We start from the raw sequence: 18,365 nt of genomic DNA on the forward strand, positions 1-18,365 counted from the left end.
CGCTCAGCCAGTGAGCGGGAACCGGTCTGTATGTGGGATCCGAACCCTCGGCGGGAGCGCCTCCGCGCTTCCCAAGCGGCGCACTAGCGCAGTGCGCCACCGGGCCGGCCCACTGTGCATATATTTTAATGTCAGAATATAGGAAGGCAAAAAAAAAAATCTCACCAGTAACTCTTGATATATTCGGATTTGTATTCCTTTTCAACATTTATCTCATGTATAGCTAATTATATGTAGATATATTCATTATGTAAACATATCTTTCTTTTCTGCCTGCCTCACTTCATTACCCACAGCCACACATGCTACAGTAAATTCTTTTCCAAACTGCTGCATAAACTTAATATAAAGATCTAAACTCCACTGAATTGATGAATTTATAATTTACTTAAAGCTCTCTTTACCATATAAAACCATTGCTACCTTTTCATCATTATTAGTGACAAAACAACAAACATTTCTGTGTATAGTTCTTTCCCAATGATTTATTTTGAAATAAAATAATATTAATATTTGTGCATCTTCATATGTGTTGTCATGCTGTCCATACTTGACAAAACTGCACACACATATATCCACATTTCTATATATGTATGTATATATGCACACCAATTTTTCTGCAACCTCACATATATCATGAAAATTTTTAAAATTTTATCTTTGTAAATTATTTTTAAAATTTGCATTCCTATGATTATCAAGTTTAAACACTTTTCAATTAAGTTTTAATTCATCACACAAACATTTATTGAGAATCTATTATGTACCAAACTCTGTGCTACGTGCACTAGGCAGACAGGGACTAATCAGATGCAGTCTCTGTCCTCCAGGAACTTCCAGTTAGGTATACAGAGAAAGACAAATAAGTTCTATCAAATATTTACAGATGTTATGATAGCTACATAATCTATAGTCTTGAACAGAATTTTTCCTATACATTGTCCATTTATCTACCAGTTCCTACAGTTTTCATAACAAACTTCAATAGCAGACCTCAATGTTTGACAACAGCTTGCACAAAAATTTTTCAACTCTGTTATTTTGGGAGTTTTTGTTGTTGTTAGTGGCAGTGGTGGTGATGGTAACAGTATGCCCATGCTTTATATTAATAGTCAAACCTGTCATTTTCATTACGTCAAAAACCCATACTTTATATTAATAGTCAAACCTGTCATTTTCATTACATCAAAATTTTAGAAGGTATCACTCTCACTCCTCCAGAGATTTAACAAGTAGAAATTTTCTTTGCCCATGCTTTATATTAATAGTCAAACCTGTCATTTTCATTACGTCAAAATTTTAGAAGGTATCACTCTCACTCCTCCAGAGATTTAACAAGTAGAAATTTTCTTTATTCCGAATGCTGATAAAGTTAACCCTAGATTCTTATTTGATCTCAATATTTGTATGCATTTTTACACTCACAGAGAGACTATATTCTGACTTTCCCATATACATGAACGACCATTGCAAATAGGCCCCAATTCCACTTCCTACCCACTCTGTTAGAATGCCTGTTACTATCCTCCATGGCAACCAACGCTTTCCTCCCCCCTCACTTTAGGAATCCCAGTCAGTGAGTTCTGACACAATTATCTCAATGAGATATATAAAGTCAATAGGGCAGGGAAGGAGGAAAGAAGTGATATCCTTTTTGGACTCCCTGATCCAGGACCTGAAATACATTTTTCCATTATAAAAAGTTACTCACATATTATTATTAGGGCTTATGATACTCTACGTTCTTACAATTAACTACTTTGGGGCTAATCTGAGAACACAAGTCCATCTCTAATATTGTTTTACAACAAAACATTCTCCAAGTTTCAAACAACCAAATTACAAATGAGTTTTTAAAATACAACCAATTTCAACTGGAACCTACAGGTGGATTTTTGTGTATGTTGTTATGGGTAAATTTCAGAGTTAGCTTATTTCATAAGTAGATGGCTGACTACTACCTTCAAATACTTCAGGCTGTATGTAATCAAAATGCTATGTTACAGAGTAGAAGATCTGATTCTAACATAAAACAAGCAGAGTCAACAAAGGAATAGAATCATTGTTTCCATATGCTGGTGGGGGATTTACCAAAGCACACAAATACACATACAGTAAATATATAAATATAATTTTAGTAACTGAGGTGTTATTGCCAAAGACGAAGGGAAATTGAACTTGCTTACAATATAGAAAGAAAACAGAATTGTCAATTACGTGAGAAGAGGAGACTCCAGGAAAATAAATTTCTGATACCAACTGTAATGCTAAAATTTTAAGCCAAATTGCTGGACTGTTAGAATATCGTTATTCCCCAACAACTCTGGCTGATGTCGGCTAGCTAGTCTCACTTCAATTTATCTACAAATTGCAGAATATGGACACACAGAAAATAAAAGTCCAAAATTAACATTCTTCTTCCTTAAAAGACTTTTCATCCTTTATAAAGTAAAAACCATAATAAGCAAATAGTTCCTCATTTTTTTTCTACACACTCTTCCCACATTTCAATTGAAAACTAAACACTTTCTTAGTACAGTAGTGACTCTTCTACTACTCAAATTTTAAAGGGTAGTAATAACTGGAAATTTCAGATATTAAAAAAAATCCAAATGTTCTCCTTTAAGAAAAATAACTACTAACTACTACCATTAGCAACTCAAAAGCAACAAAGGAGCCTCCAAACTGATAATGTATAAAACAAAGAACTTTAATATTCTTTAACATGAATGATTAAAATAAAGTGCAAAGTATTATAGTATAAAGACCAAAATGCTCTGTGTAAGACCACCTGTCCTGAGTTTAAATTGGACATTTAAAGTGATGAGTGATGAATTTAATTCCATCTTTCCTATGTGTATACTTCTATGCTCTATCTGGACATTTTTCATGTACAAATTCTATTTACTTCCAGCAAACAGGTTTATTTTAATAACCTCACTAAAACAAATTCAACTTAATTTAAATACATTGATCTTATATTTTACTCTATTCTTCACTTCCCATTAATGTTTTAATCCACTGCCATTTGATTTTGCCTTTCCTATCTATCCATGGAAATTGTTCAAGAATGATTACCAATGAGCAACTATGTACCAAATCCAAAGAAAAAAATTTCTCAGAATCCTTACTTGATTTCTTTATAGCAAGAAAAACTGATTACCACTCACTGCCTCTTAAAACTTCTCCCTTGCAAGCTTCCATAAGACCATGAGTTTGTAGATATCCTCTAGGGTTCTTTAATTTTGCACATTCCATCTAGATCAATAGTTCTCAAATTTTAATATGAAGCAGAATTAACCAGAGGGCTTGTAAAAACACAAATTGCTGGGCCCCACCTCTAGAATTTTTGATTCTGTAAATCTATAGCAGACAGATTTTCAGGAGGCACCCATGATTCCTTTCTCCTGGTATTCAAGCCTTTGCATAATCTCCACACACACCACCCTCCTTCCCCACCTCCAGCCCCCTGATCATGGACAGGACGCTCTAACTTGTTTCTAACAGTAGAAAAGGTGATATGATGCTACCTCTGTAATTATATATTACATTGCATAAGCCTCCATCTTGCCAGGAAACCTGTTCTCTCTCTCCCTTGCTAGCTCTGAAGCAGGAAGCTGCCATGCTGTGACAGGGCCTATGGAGAGGGCCACATGGCAAGGAACTGCAAGTGCCCTCTAGATGGTGAAGAAGACTTGTAGGAGATGAAAGCAACCTTTGGCAGGCATCTAGCCAGAAGTTGGGTCCCTCACAGCCATAAGGAAATTAATTTTGCCAAAAACCTGAGTGAGCTTGAAAGTGGATTCATCATCAATTGAGCCCCCAGATAAGAACCAAGTCCTAGTTGTACATTCATTGCAGCCTTCCAGAGGACCCAGTAGAGCTGTGCCTGGTCTCCTGACCCACAGAAAATGAGAGGTAATAAATATGTGTTGTTTTAAGCTGCTAAGTCTGTGGTAAATTTTTACACAGCAATAGACAGGTCTAAGATGAAGCCTGAGAGTTTACTTTTCTAATAAGTTCTCAGGTAATGTTGATCCTGCTGGTCCTGGCAGCACACTTTGAGAACCACTGCCCTATACAATCTCACCTTCTCCCACGGTTTTAACTATCACCTACCTTTTCAGTGAGGCTTACAGTGACCCTCCTATTTAATACTGCAATCTGCCTCCATCTTAGCACTCCCAATCTCCTTTACCCTGCTGTTTTTGTTTTTATTCCCAAAACTCTTATGAACTTCTAATATAGTAAATATTTTATTTGTCAGATTTGTTTATTGTCTGTCCCACTCCTGCTGGAATGTAAGATCCACAAGAAAAAAGACCTTGTTTTGTTAAATGATGTGTTCAAAACTCCTAGACCTGTATATAGTAGGTACACAATAAATATTTGTTGAATGTATGAATGACGATACTGATCGTCTCTAATTCAGACCTCTCTAACCTTAATCCAAATATCTACTGGTATCACCACTGGAATGTCCCACTAGCATCTCAAATTCAAAATGTCCAATACAAAACTCATTATCTTCCCCTACAAATTTGTTCTTCCTCCTTCTTTTCTTGACTTAGTTGGTGGCATCATAATCCATCCAGTTTCCTTCCTATTTAAAACTCTTTGCTGGCTCTCCATCACCTAGTTATGAGGTTCAAGCTCCTTAGTGTAGCCTATACAATGTCTTTCCTGTCTGATCAATGCTTACTTCTCCAATGCTGCTTTCTACTGCTGCTTCTGCCCACAATTACTACATATTACATTCCTGAAACACCTAATTTTTTTGTGTTTCTCTGAATATACCCTTTATTTAATCACACTCTTCTACTTGCTAGTCAGTATACTTGTAATTCTCTTGTTCATCTAATAAATGTCTCAACAATTCAAAAATCAGCTTAATTCAATAATCACGAAGAAATCTTTCCACCAAATGAACTTTCGCCCCACAAAGTATTACTTCCCTCACTTGTACTATTGCTTTATCTTGTGCAGAATTCTATTACTGCATATATCATACTAAATTATAATTGTTTACATGTCTGGTTCTGCACCTAAACAAGTACCTCAAAGATAACTGTAATTTATTATTCATTTTATGCCCTTCAGTGTCCGGCACATAATGGATACTCCTTAATATTAACTGAATTGTTTAAAAATTTTTTTAAATCAAATACAAAAAAAATAAGGAATCAATAAACAAATTACTGCTCTTCTGAAAACTGCCAAGGCCTAGAAAATTTTTGTTAATAACTCTACTCAAATCAATTTTAATCTCAGATTTCTCAAGGGCCTGAACTATATAGTATCTTGCTCTGGCTACCAGAATTCATTATCATAAACCATAAAAATTACTTACCAAATGTGCACTAACACGTGTTTGCCACATGTCCACTTGCTTTGGTGTGAGATCAGGAATTGACAGGCCTAACCTGGAAGCCAAAGCTTCAACGTAGCCTGCAAGCCTTTAAAAAAACAAGACAAGAGGACAGAATATAGGGGTTTTTTTTTATTTTTTATTTTAATTTATCGATATACAATATAGTTGATTTTCATATCCCTTTAAATTCCTCCTTTCCCTCCTTACCCATCCCCACTCCCTGCCATCAACATCATCTCTGTTCACATGTCATAACAAAATCAAGGAATTGTGATTGCTGTTTTTTTTTATTTTTTATTTTAATTTATCGATATACAATATAGTTGATTTTCATATCCCTTTAAATTCCTCCTTTCCCTCCTTACCCATCCCCAGTCCCTGCCATCAACATCATCTCTGTTCACATGTCATAACAAAATCAAGGAATTGTGATTGCTGTGTCTTCTTCTCAACCCCCAACCAGAATATAGGTTTTTAAAGAGACATGCAAATGTCTTCATACAGTAAAAATGTAATTACTACAAAGAGAAGCAAGATAATTTAATAATAAGTGCCTGTACTTGACATTCTAGAAATGGTGTAAACATTTTTTTACAACTTTTATTTTTATTGTGTATAAACATATACAGTTTAAAAATATTTTCATATTAACATATTTAATACATAGGTAAATTGAGCAATTATTCTCTATCATTACTTTTAAGAGACCAATTAAAGGTATTCCAAATTCAAAGCAAAGTACTTTAACATATGATATAAATTAATTTTATCAGAAAGCAAGTTTCTAAAATCAGGTTGGTATACTAAGAAAAACAGCCTAGAATTTTCAGGCCAACCTCAAGTATTTTATCAAATCTAAGCTGCCATCCCTTATTGGATACAACCTTACTTTATGAGCTATAAGAAAGAAAAAAATTTGCCAATTAACCTATGCATACCATCAATCATAAAATGGATATTGATAACAGACATGTTAAGTTCTTAAAAAATGGGCATCTAAGAATTCATGAAATGTGGTATTTATTATTTAAGGTTACCAAAAAAAAGGCAGAGGAGAAATAATTCTTAAACATAAAGGCTCCCAGCAAAATCCTCATCTCTGATAAAAAATAATCATTTTATGATACAATCCAAAACTAAATGACTTTAAAATCTATTAGACCATTGGTTCTATTAAATATATCAGAAAGCTATACAGTAGCTATATTATTATTATTATTAATTTAAAGTTGGAAAGTGGGAAATGGAATGTTTGAAAGGTGATATCATGATAGATTTATGCCAGGAATTTCAGGAATATAAAATTCTTGTCATGGCCCTAAAACAAAGAAAATTTGTTAATAGTGGCTTTGACTCCAAACTCCAGTGCAGAACTCTAATATAGAGGTTTAGATCACTTACAAACCTGCCTTTGGTATAGGGCTAAGTAGACTTCTACTAAGCCAAAACCCATATCTCAAAACATACCACTCATATGAGCCAAAGAAAGAAGAAATAAGGTCAAAGAGCAAAAGAGAGCATATTTATCATAATAATTAATGCCAACTTGGCCTAACTTATACTTCCTAGCCTTCTCCAAGCCCAAGAAGCAGCCCAGGCTGTCTATACTTGGAAGAGAGAATGGAAAGAGAGAAAGAGGGAAAGCTGGTCTTTTCTAAGTAGCCAACCTCAGTTTTTTTCATCATTCCTGCCACATGTAATAGAGAGAGCAAAAAATGACCAAACCCATACATACTTTGGCAATTATTTCCTAGAAAGTTCAACTCTCTAAAAAACATACCCAGTAAGTATCCTCAAATTTGAGTCATATCCCTCATATTATGGCTTCATGACAGAAGGGTGGGTGGAATAATAATGGGGGTTCTTGCTTTTAATACTGTCGTACCCTTGGAAATGTCTACAAAATACATATTAATACTTCAGTAAATGAAAATGTCATTTTGCTTACATTATGACAGTTTTAGAACAAATTTTTCCATATATCAGAATCACTTGCAAAAATTATGAAACACCAATGCCAGGGCCCCATCTCCGTAGACATTAATTCTGCATGACTAGGGTACAACACAGGCATCTATATTTGGTGTCCCCCCAAAGATTTAGTACTATTCATTTAGAAATATTAAATTTAAAAATTTAGTTCTAGAACACAAAGGAAAATAAGTATCACTTTTTTAAGCTTCTCAATTAAAGGACAGTGGAGAAAAGAAAGATAGCAGGTAGTACATGCACGTACAAATGAATAAATGAATGAACCTACCCAAGTCCAGCTAAATCTGACACAAGATTTCCCAAAGCAGCAGCTAAATATTTGAAAAACAAAAAAGTGAAATGTTACATAAACCTCAGAAAAATCAATATAATACATCACTATGTAATAATAAGGCACTGGTCTGGAAGAGTTATCACATTTCTCAAACTACAACAACTATATCCAAAGTAACTCACTGAATAGCTCTGAATCTCAAGATTTCAAAATGGAACACAATTCTGAAACTATAATATTCTACCTCCATTAAGTAGTAGGTTTTTTCTGTGATGGCAGCTAGTTTCAATTTTGACTTCAATATTAAAACACCTGTACAATATTTTGTAGATGTATCTTTCATATAACATTTGTTTAGGGGAATTTGGATATATTTGGAAGTTTAATAGTAAAGCCATATATACAACTTGGAAATTCAAGAAAGTCAAAAATGTCTCTTTCATTAACTTATCTACTTCATGCTGTTTATACAGTAAATACAGCACAGAACATAGAACCATTCCCAAATTTCACCATCATGAAGAATAGAGTGGTAATTGAGGGAGAAGAAGATAGACTTTCGATCTTGTATTTCCTTCTTTGATTTTTCTACCCAACTGGAAAATAAGCAACTTAATAAACACAAAAGGTACAAAGGTTTTGGGGTAACATTACCAGAAAAACTTGTTTAAACAGTCAATATAGAAGAGTATCGTTACCCATTGACTAACATAAAATACCTAAAATTTCTCAGAAAGAAGTGCTACATACACAAAACTAGAATCGGTTAAGAAGATAACCTAATAGACATCTCAGTAAGTAAATTCATTCATATAAATTATCCTCTTCTGAAACTAACCTACTAAAATGTTTTATAAACATACAGATAAAGAAATAAAACATTTACTATTATTAAATACCTGCCATAGTTGAAATTCCCAAAATAATTCCAATAGACAACTCAATATGGGTTCCCTGAAAAATGATTAGAAAGAAATTAACCTTAAAAATTAAAGCCGAAGTGACTATGAAACAATAGTAATATTAATAAAAACAGATAAAATATCAACATGTTAGTGCAACAAAATTATATATATAAAATATGCAGAAACATGCACATATAATGTAGTAATTCACTTAATTAATAAATATATAAATTCATACAGAAATAACATCAATAACCTTGTACTCATTAAAATTAGGCTTTTATAAAAATAAAAAATAGCAACACACATAGAAATACAATTCATTATTAAGAATCTAGAATTTCTATTTTTCTACCACAGGGAAAGATGTTTTAAAGTTCTTTGAACACAAAGAAAACGAACTCACATAATTTTAAATTCTGAATGACACATCTATACTATTGTTATTTACTTTATCAAAAGATTAAAAAGACAGACTAAACCAGTTTCTAGAGAAACTGGGTTTAAAAAATTATTCTTATAACACTTAGTTCTTTAACCAGTAAGTACTGAAACTTACATATGATTCATTTATAAGCAGCAACAGCATTAGTACAATAATCTACAGTAAAAACAAGGCCCCATTCTATCTCCACTGACTTTATTTACTGAGTGAGTTTAACACTTTGTACATTTATAACATCATCATTCCACTGAAGAAAAGAGGGGCTAATCTTCTTCCATTTTACAGAGTAAGAACTGAAATGAAGAAAAACTATTCTAATGGGTTATTACATAGAATAAAAAATAAATCCTAGGACCTATTATGCTAATCAAGTTCAAATCCTTGAGCAATGCTGCCATAAGTGGACTTAATTTTCAAGTGCTCTCTTGAATATTGATGCTTGAAATTTTCTAAAAATTTTTCAAATCTCAATATTTGTGGAGAAAAAAAAAAGAAGAATGTCCTGTTATGTAGATATATTGCATTACCCATCAATTACATACAAAACTGAAGAAAAGGCTGAGTTAAGTTTTCCTCAATTTTCTTGCCCTTAGGACTTTTGGTTCTACCCCTTTAAGATGTATTTCTTGTTAAATACGGACCAAACAGCCTGATGCACAAAAGTCTCCCAGGCACTTAAAATTACAAGGTCATACAGGTACCCCCCCAAAAATGGGTTTCTGAAGAAAAAGAAAGTAAAGAAAAGGAAAAAACAGGCACAGAGAAAAAGAAAGAAAATGAGCATCATATATGGATGCAAAAATAACTAGAACATGACTATGGGTGGAATGCCTCCCAAAAGTTCATGTGTTGGAAACTTGATCCCCACCATAACAGTGTTAAGAGGGTGGGGAATCTTATTATAGTATTTGAAAGGTGGGGCTGTTAAGAAGTGATTGGATCATGAGTAAATTAATGTATTCATGGAGTAATGGGTTGGTGGTTTAATGAGTTGTCTTGGATGTGGTTTGGTGGCTTTATAAGGAGAGCACATGAAAGATCTCTGACTCCTGCCATTATCGCCATGGAACTCTATAGAGTCCCTCACCAGATGTGTTCCCTGGAACTTGACTTCCCAGCTTCCAAAACTGTAAGAAATAGATTTCATTTTCTTATAAAATACCCAGTTTCAGGTATCTCGTTATAAGCACACTAACTAGACAGAAAACTAATACAAACACCAATATGAAGAGAGACACCTGACAGCTACAGTGCATGATAAATAAATACAGCAACCTGAAAAGCAACGAATCATTGGCAGTGACCTAAGAAGAAGCTCTCTGCAATACAGGTATTTAACAAGTATTTAAGTGCTTAGTCATTGGTTGAATTTAAGACACTTAAAGATCCTTCTAATAGCACGACAACCTCATATAAAGTCGAAGATGGTTTGAGGGCACTGGACTATCCCCTTCTTTACTTTGTTCCACAGTTTCAATTTTGCATCAACAGGTGAGGTAGAAATTATAAATAAATCTAATACTTGTTGTCTCAAAGTTATACCTGGGTTCATCACCTTAATACAGTTAATCTACTCTAAAATTCTAATAAATTCCATCCTAATTAAATTGTAAACACAGTAATCCAAAATAGCCACTAAAATATGTTATAAAAAGCAATTCAAAAATATAAAAATAAAAAACTATGAAGAATAGCCCACAAAAAAGGTCAAATCTATTACAAGCAGTTATATAGGAATTTCTTTTTATGTCTACGATTGGGATAGCAGCCAGGAGGGAATACCTAACAGGAAGAAGAAAAACATTAAATGTCTATGGCATGACAGAAAAGAACAATCAAGAATCTCCTTATCTTGTTATCGTAAAACAGTCATAGCTGTTGCACAACATGAGCAGGGAGTGTTTAAAAAAATATAAAAAGGTAAAAAACATTCTGAAGATAATGATGATCACTTATTTCCCTTTTCATAGGTTCTATGGTTATTATTTACCAGCACGTACTTTAGTTTCAGCAGTCTATTACAAAGTCTCAGTGGTAAGTCTGACTCTCTCTGAATTAATTTGCAATATTCACAGGATAATATTTTTATCACACCTATTATTCTTAACCACGTATTGAAGTCAGTGGTTTAAAACATTTATTTCAGCAAAAACTGGTGATAAGTCCCTGAAACTGGATTTTCAATGTAAACAGCAAGTATTACCAGTTTAAAGTCAACCATGTCAGGCCTGGAAAAATGGCTCACATTCAGTTTACTAATAATGAAGCACAGGCCTGTGTAGCACAAAATAATGAACAATACAGTTGGCCCTCCGTATTCATGGGTTTCACATCAAAAATATTCAGAAAATAAAAATTCCACAAAGTTCCAAAAAGCAAAACTTGAATTGAATCCATGTGGGTATTATAAGTAAATGATTTAAAGTACATGGAAGGATGTGTGTTAAGTTACATGCAAATACCACACCATTTTATATGAGGGACTTGAACATCCGTGGATTTTGGTATCCTTCTGGGTTCACGGAACCAACCTTCCATGGATACCAAAAGACAACTGTACTACAATAATCTGACTCAAGATTGTGGGTGTTTACTTCGGTTTGATTTGTGAGCTGTATTTAAACCTAGATATTGTTCCCTTTGATATTTATTTCAAAGAAAGGTAAGACCATACTGTGAAGGTCATATTCAGAATCTAAGATACCCAGTTTCTCTACTTTGATCTCTCTTCAAAATCCCCCTACATCCCTCTTTATGCAAAATAAATCATCTAAACCCTTCCCTGTAGCAAAGGTGTGTTTCAGCATTTGAATATCTAAGGTCTGCCCTACTGAGGCTGGGGTGGGGGAAGTTATTAAGATGGTAGGTAGTATGAGTACTAACTGTCGATAAACACCATATAAAATGTTGAGTAAAACTGTGTAAAACTGAGGCCGGCCCGTGGCTCACTCGGTAGAGTGCGGTGCTGATAACACCAAGGCCACGGGTTCGGATCCTATATAGGGATGGCCGGTTTGCTCACTGGCTGAGCGTGGTGCTGACAACACCAGGCCAAGGGTTGAGATCCCCTTTCCGGTCACCCTTTAAAAAAAAAAAAATTGTGTAAAACTGAGGCCGGCCCGTGGCTCACTCGGTAGAGTGCGGTGCTGATAACACCAAGGCCACGGGTTCGGATCCTATATAGGGATGGCCGGTTTGCTCACTGGCTGAGCGTGGTGCTGACAACACCAGGCCAAGGGTTGAGATCCCCTTACCGGTCATCCTTTAAAAAAAAAAAATTGTGTAAAACTGAAATATATGCCACAGAGAAGATTTAATTCAGACAACCTACCCAAGAATCTATTCAAGTCTTAACTATAGCTTATAAATTCATCATAAAGGGGTTTTCATTACAATTAGATTTGACCTACACTAACTATTTAAAATAATCTAGCCAACTCAGATTTTAATAGTTTCAGAATAGGCAGTGTGGTTCTACATAGTTGAATAAATTTGTCACATTCACAGATATATAAATTCACTAATTTTATTCTTATATTCATGTTAGGAAAACACCATAATCAGTCAAAAAACTGGCATTCTGAAATTATATTTTAGGGCACACATTTTAATTTGTGTCAACCTTTAGAAATCTGGTCTTGTCAGACTGCTCTCCTAAAGAATTCTCCAATGTTTCTTATCACCTTCAAGATGTATGCATGGTAGAGCATCTTCTGTGAAATGTTTACATAGCAGAATACCTTCCTGCTGTAGAAACACTGTAACTTTCCTCAACTAGGTGAATGGCTGGACTTTCTGGATATCTGATCCCCATCAATCTGAACATAAGGCTAGACTAGATAGCAAACAAAAACATTCTTCAATGAACCAATTTTAGATAATCTTTAAACAAATTTTAAAATCTCTACAGTGTGAATTAATTTTTTAATCCCCATATTGAAACAAAATCTTCTACTTATGTCTATTTGTAATACACGATCTCCAAAACACCAATAGGAAATGCTACATTTCTCATATGTATTTTCCTGATTCAACAATACTAAAATCATTCCACTTTTTTTGAGCAGTCTTCTATATTACAGTGTAGCTACACTATAGCTACTATAGCTATTATTTGTAGACTTTTTAAAAACATGATCTCCAAAACACCAATAGGAAATGCTACATTTCTCATATGTATTTTCCTGATTCAACAATACTAAAATCATTCCACTTTTTTTGAGCAGTCTCCTATATTACAGTGTAGCTACACTATAGCTACTATAGCTATTATTTGTAGACTTTTTAAAAACTTACAACAAACTCTCTGAGCTCTAGCTCAGAAAAGTTTTGTGTTATGAAGCACTTTGATTTTCTCAATTGAGTTTAAATAAAAACCCTACTTGAGAACTTCTAAATTAGTATCCGGAAATAAATAATTGGTACTTTTTTCTCCTCCCAGGATATAGGTAATAGACCTTCGGTCCATTTACTGCTAATATCTGGAAAAACTACTTCACATATCATAAAAACGTATACTAAAAGTTGATAATTGCCTTCTTAGCTGAACTATGATCAACCCATTTTATTTGGAAAAAACAAGAGAAAAGTGAATAGAGCCCTGGGCAGCTATAGAACACTTGAATTTTAATCATAAATCTATTTCTGACTTAGGATATGAACCCAATATTGATATCCATGAATAAAAGCTGTTATGTAATAGCAAGAAAGTTAAATCAGCCATCCCCTGAGATTAAGAAACACTTTTAAGAAGCACTCTTACATTAAAATGACCACAGCAAAGAAGAACTTTTTTTTTTTAACACTACAATAAAACAAAGGCAGTAGGGGGATATATTCACAGTATTCTGAATTGAAATGTTAGGCACCTCTGGGTTAAATAGTTATATTAAAGGCAAAACTGTGCATCAAAACACCCGTTAAAACATTTTTGCATGGTAAAATTGAAAAGGAACTAACCAAATAACCTATATACAAGGGTACTTCAAAAGTTCCCCGAAAAAATGTGTATTATCTTTTAATTCTATTTTTCCACAAACTTTTTGAAGTACCCTCATATGTGCTGACAATTACCAACTCAATTACCAACTCAATAACATCAGAAAATTGTACATATTTTTTTCTTTAATAAGAATGTTGAAACTAGAACAGAATAATATAGACCCCAAATGCTTTGTTTAAGGGCATGTACAAAAAGACTTTGTCTAAATGATTTATCAAAAGTCTTGATGATTAATATATATGATGCCTTAAAATTGAGCTACAGTCTACTTACTAAGAAATTTAGTAAAAAAAAATGCCTTGCTCATTATGATGTTGATTAAAGCTTTATAACTACAATATGCAAATTATTAAGAAAATATAGACCACATTAATTTCTCTGTTAACTCAAAATAAAAGTGGTGAGAGAAAGAACTTACTGCAACAATCATAATTGCATTATCCAAAAAGCCAAACCCTATGAAAGGTATCGCATTGTGGATGAATACTGAAAAACATCAAAAACAGAAAAATATATTTTAAATACAACTTTATTATGACAAAAACATACCATCCATATGATTAAAGTTTCCTCAATAGACTTGATAATCTTTAGAGTTTGCTTTTCATTCCCCATAGCCAGTGAATTCTGCTACGGCTATAATTTTAACTACTTGGTAGAGGCTATACTGGGAAAATCAAAACAAAACATAAAAATACATAACACAGAAATAATCATGTTAGGCTTTTGTGTTTTCTTATTGGCAACATACACACACACACACACATACATACAGTTAGTGGAAGAACAAATTAATAAATATATATGAGTACCAAGTTTTATCTGATTAATTGCTACTGACATCAATTGTTTTTCTCTTATCCCTAAAGACTGATATAAAATTGATGTCTGTTAGAAATTATAAAAAATAACCTGAATAAAATTTCAGGGAGGCTATTTAGTTGCTTTTAGTCACTAACCAATTTTTTTTAATGTTAGAAAAAGGCGATTATCTCATCTATATTAGAGATCTATATGTAGTCTTTTTTCCCCCCTCACCATTCATCAATATCACTAAGTATTAATGGAACTATCAACAATCAATATTTGATTTAAATCAAAAAGTAACTTGGCTGCTTCCTACCAAAGGCATACCTAACCTCATTTATCTGGTGCATAATCTGAATGACCTGAGATATTATAAATGTGACTGGGAAGAACTAATATCTATATCATTTATACCTATATCATTTGTATACATTTAGCCTTTTTTTTTCTCATAGTTGCATCTTCAGCACATTGTGCAATGCCTATGGAATAGTAGATGCTCAGTAAATATCAGTTAATTAGGTTGAGGACCACTAACTTGGAAAGAAAGAGAATGCCATATTGAAAGAACTGACGGCAGACTATGAAACATTAAAAGCTGGGAATAGGTAAAATACTTTGTTCTAATTACTCTGTGAAATTGCTAAGTACACACTTAACATCAGTTCACCTGAGGACTGTTTTTGATAAACATCAAAACTCTGAGTTTTATTCTACATTCAAAAAACAGTCTCTTAAAGCAATTGATTATATGTGTTCAGTGATTTTTCAGTGTTTTTTTCTTTTAGTGCAGTTAAGTCCACAGGAAGTATAATTAAAATATAATTCATAAGTTATGAAAATTTAATATTACTATGTTGAGTTCTGCACCAATCATGGAAGACTAATAAGCAGCAAAAGAAGTACAACTACCCACAACTACTATCAAAGACTAAGATAAGGGAAAATAACATAAAGTATAATAATATATACTATTACATATATTATTACAATTATGTAAATTATATAAAATACTATATAATAGGTATATAATAGGTCATTTCAGTTTCTTGTTATTAAGCAATAATGTCTAAGATCAAGAACAGCATCTTTAATTATAAAAAATATTATTTTAAAAGCTCTTAAAGAAACTTTGATCAAATAGTGCATTAATGAAATGGAATTTTTCAATTAAAGAGTCTAGCTTTAATTTTACCACTTTTTGCCTAAGTATGCTTGCTTAACTACTAAACATTCAAAATTTACAATAAGCAGCTTCCAAAACATGCATAATCCTATTTCCAAAAATATAATTCAAATTTAATAGGTCAAAAGAGTGTAATAAAAATTTTTAAATTCACTTAAGGAAACATTTATAGTAAAGAGAAAGCTACTTAAGTATATCTCTGAAGAGAAGTCTCCCAAATCATCTTCCAAATTACCTTTGAAAGGTAAATACAGCAAAGTAACAATGAAATTGGCTGGGATTATTTAACATTTTAGGGTTAAATTGATGGCATCTCTAAAACTGGCCAGTTACAAATATCTTAAAATTAGGTGTTAAGGTCATTAAATTAAGATAACACTAATTGCTATCCTACTAAAAATTCTGTCAATAAAACCAAAGTTACAATGCTACAATAACCACTTTGAATTGGAAGATATATCATGTTTTTATCTTTACACCTACGTAAATATGTCCTATAAATAAAAATTTATTTTTAACTCAAAGGACAAAATATAATTTTCCAAAAAGTTAAATATGTACTGGGCACTCCACTGGGCACTAGAGATATGAATAAGGCAGCCCTCAAGGGGTTTATGATAACACAGCCATATGAACAGTTAATTTCAGTAAGACCTAAAAAAAAAAATGATAATAGTACTATATGGTGCCATGGACATAAGATTATATGAATCTAGGCTGGGAGAATCGGAAAACATTACCTGGAAAGAGAAGTTTTAAGAATTCTTGAATTCCTTTTGTATTTGAGGAAAGCTTTTACAAATTTCTAATATAAATTACATTCTATCTGTGAGAGAAAAAGAACTGGCTATTACACGAGGGTTTTTTAGTTGTTTTGTTTTAATTACATAAATTTGCTCTCCAGTATGTAATGATCTCCTACGAATTTGTGATGTCTTCAACTTCCTTTGGGAAACACTATTCCAAAATTCAGCAGTTGTTAGGAAATCACACTTAATATTTAGTTTTGATTTACAACCTACTCAAATTCACTATACTGTTAAATAATCCTTTTCTTCCATTGTCTTTACAATAAGATCCAAACTGTTTTACATTACTTCAGTGTTAGTCCTTGAATATTTACTCCTGTCATAATAGAGAAAAGAAAGAACACCAGGAGGTTCTTCTTCCTGGTGGTTTTAAATGAACTTTACTTTTTTCATTATTACAAACAGCTAGCCAGAAGTATTTTCTCCACCAAAGAACGGTTCTTCCTAGACTTGAGCCTAGAAATTCTAGCTCTGTGGTTACCCAACTTAAATTCAAACACATCCTCTTTCCTGGGAAGTAAACACATCCTTTAACCTGGGAATTAAGAAAACTTCTATCACAAGTATAATTCAGTTTCTAGATGATAACAATATTTTAACAATGTTAGATATTTTTTAAAGTATTAGATATTCCATAGTATTGTGATGTATCTTAAACCAAGTTTATAAACTTTATGCTTCAACATAATAAATGGGATAATCCACTCTATCTGGAAAGATTTAATTTACTGATTCTTCTGTGATATCAATGAATGATATAGTTATTTCAAGTCCAAAAGATAGATGCACATATATTTAACAATTATAGAACCATTACCATATCTCAGCTGTCCTGGGGTGGGTGGTGGAGCTTCCAATTTTTCTAAAGGGGAAAAAAAGGGTGTGGTACAAAAATTAGTTACTGTAATTTTTTAAAATAACAATGAAGAAAATACCAGCAGATTTACAAAGTCAGAGAATATCAGGGTTAATTCATAAATTACCTTTAGGTTAATGGACCAAAGTTATCAATACAGAAAACATCAATTGGTATGGATTAAATTACAAAGCTAGCAAACAAAATTGAGCTTTAGTTACAAGACTATTGCGAGCCCTGTAGCCCTGGGTAAATCATTTGTTTTTTGTTTTTCGATTTGTTTAAGTCCTTGCATCTATAAAATGGACTTGTTTGTATTAACTACAGTAGAAAAACACTTCAGAAATATAGCTACTCTTCTTTAAGATGACAACCCTAGATGACTTAAGAAATATACGTACAAACAAACATCATTGACAGTGGAAAAAAATAATATTCAAATAAACCTAGATTTCCTTTAAAAATAGGAAGATAATATTTTTAAAGCCATGTATTACAACAATGATTTCACTGGATTGCATTCTGTTCCTTAATTAATCTCCATTGATAATATACTAAATATTTTGAGTTTTGAAACCTATACAAATGGATAATAAAGAGTATTCTACACAATAAAACAACCAAAAAAGGTCACATGGCATTCAAAATCACAAGCAGCAATAAACTACTTACAAGTATAACATATAAACACACAAAGTTTTCCCAAGTATAAGCCAAA

At 32.8% G+C, this 18,365-nt stretch overlaps 1 protein-coding gene across 1 annotated transcript in view; it reads right to left on the bottom strand.

Moving 5' to 3' along the window:
* The window catches only part of TMEM65 (transmembrane protein 65), a 114,114-nt gene that overhangs the window by 5,177 nt on the left and 90,572 nt on the right, over positions 1 to 18,365 (bottom strand). Inside the window, exons 4-8 of the mRNA XM_008564623.1 lie at positions 17,609 to 17,653; positions 14,408 to 14,475; positions 8,537 to 8,591; positions 7,632 to 7,674; positions 5,351 to 5,456 (exon numbers count right to left, since the gene is read on the bottom strand). Coding sequence (XP_008562845.1) covers positions 5,351 to 5,456; positions 7,632 to 7,674; positions 8,537 to 8,591; positions 14,408 to 14,475; positions 17,609 to 17,653 — 317 coding nt within the window. The remainder of the gene's footprint in view (positions 1 to 5,350; positions 5,457 to 7,631; positions 7,675 to 8,536; positions 8,592 to 14,407; positions 14,476 to 17,608; positions 17,654 to 18,365) is intronic.

Source organism: Galeopterus variegatus, unplaced genomic scaffold (genome assembly GCF_000696425.1).
Source record: "Galeopterus variegatus unplaced genomic scaffold, G_variegatus-3.0.2 Scaffold188, whole genome shotgun sequence".
NCBI lineage: Eukaryota > Metazoa > Chordata > Mammalia > Dermoptera > Cynocephalidae > Galeopterus > Galeopterus variegatus.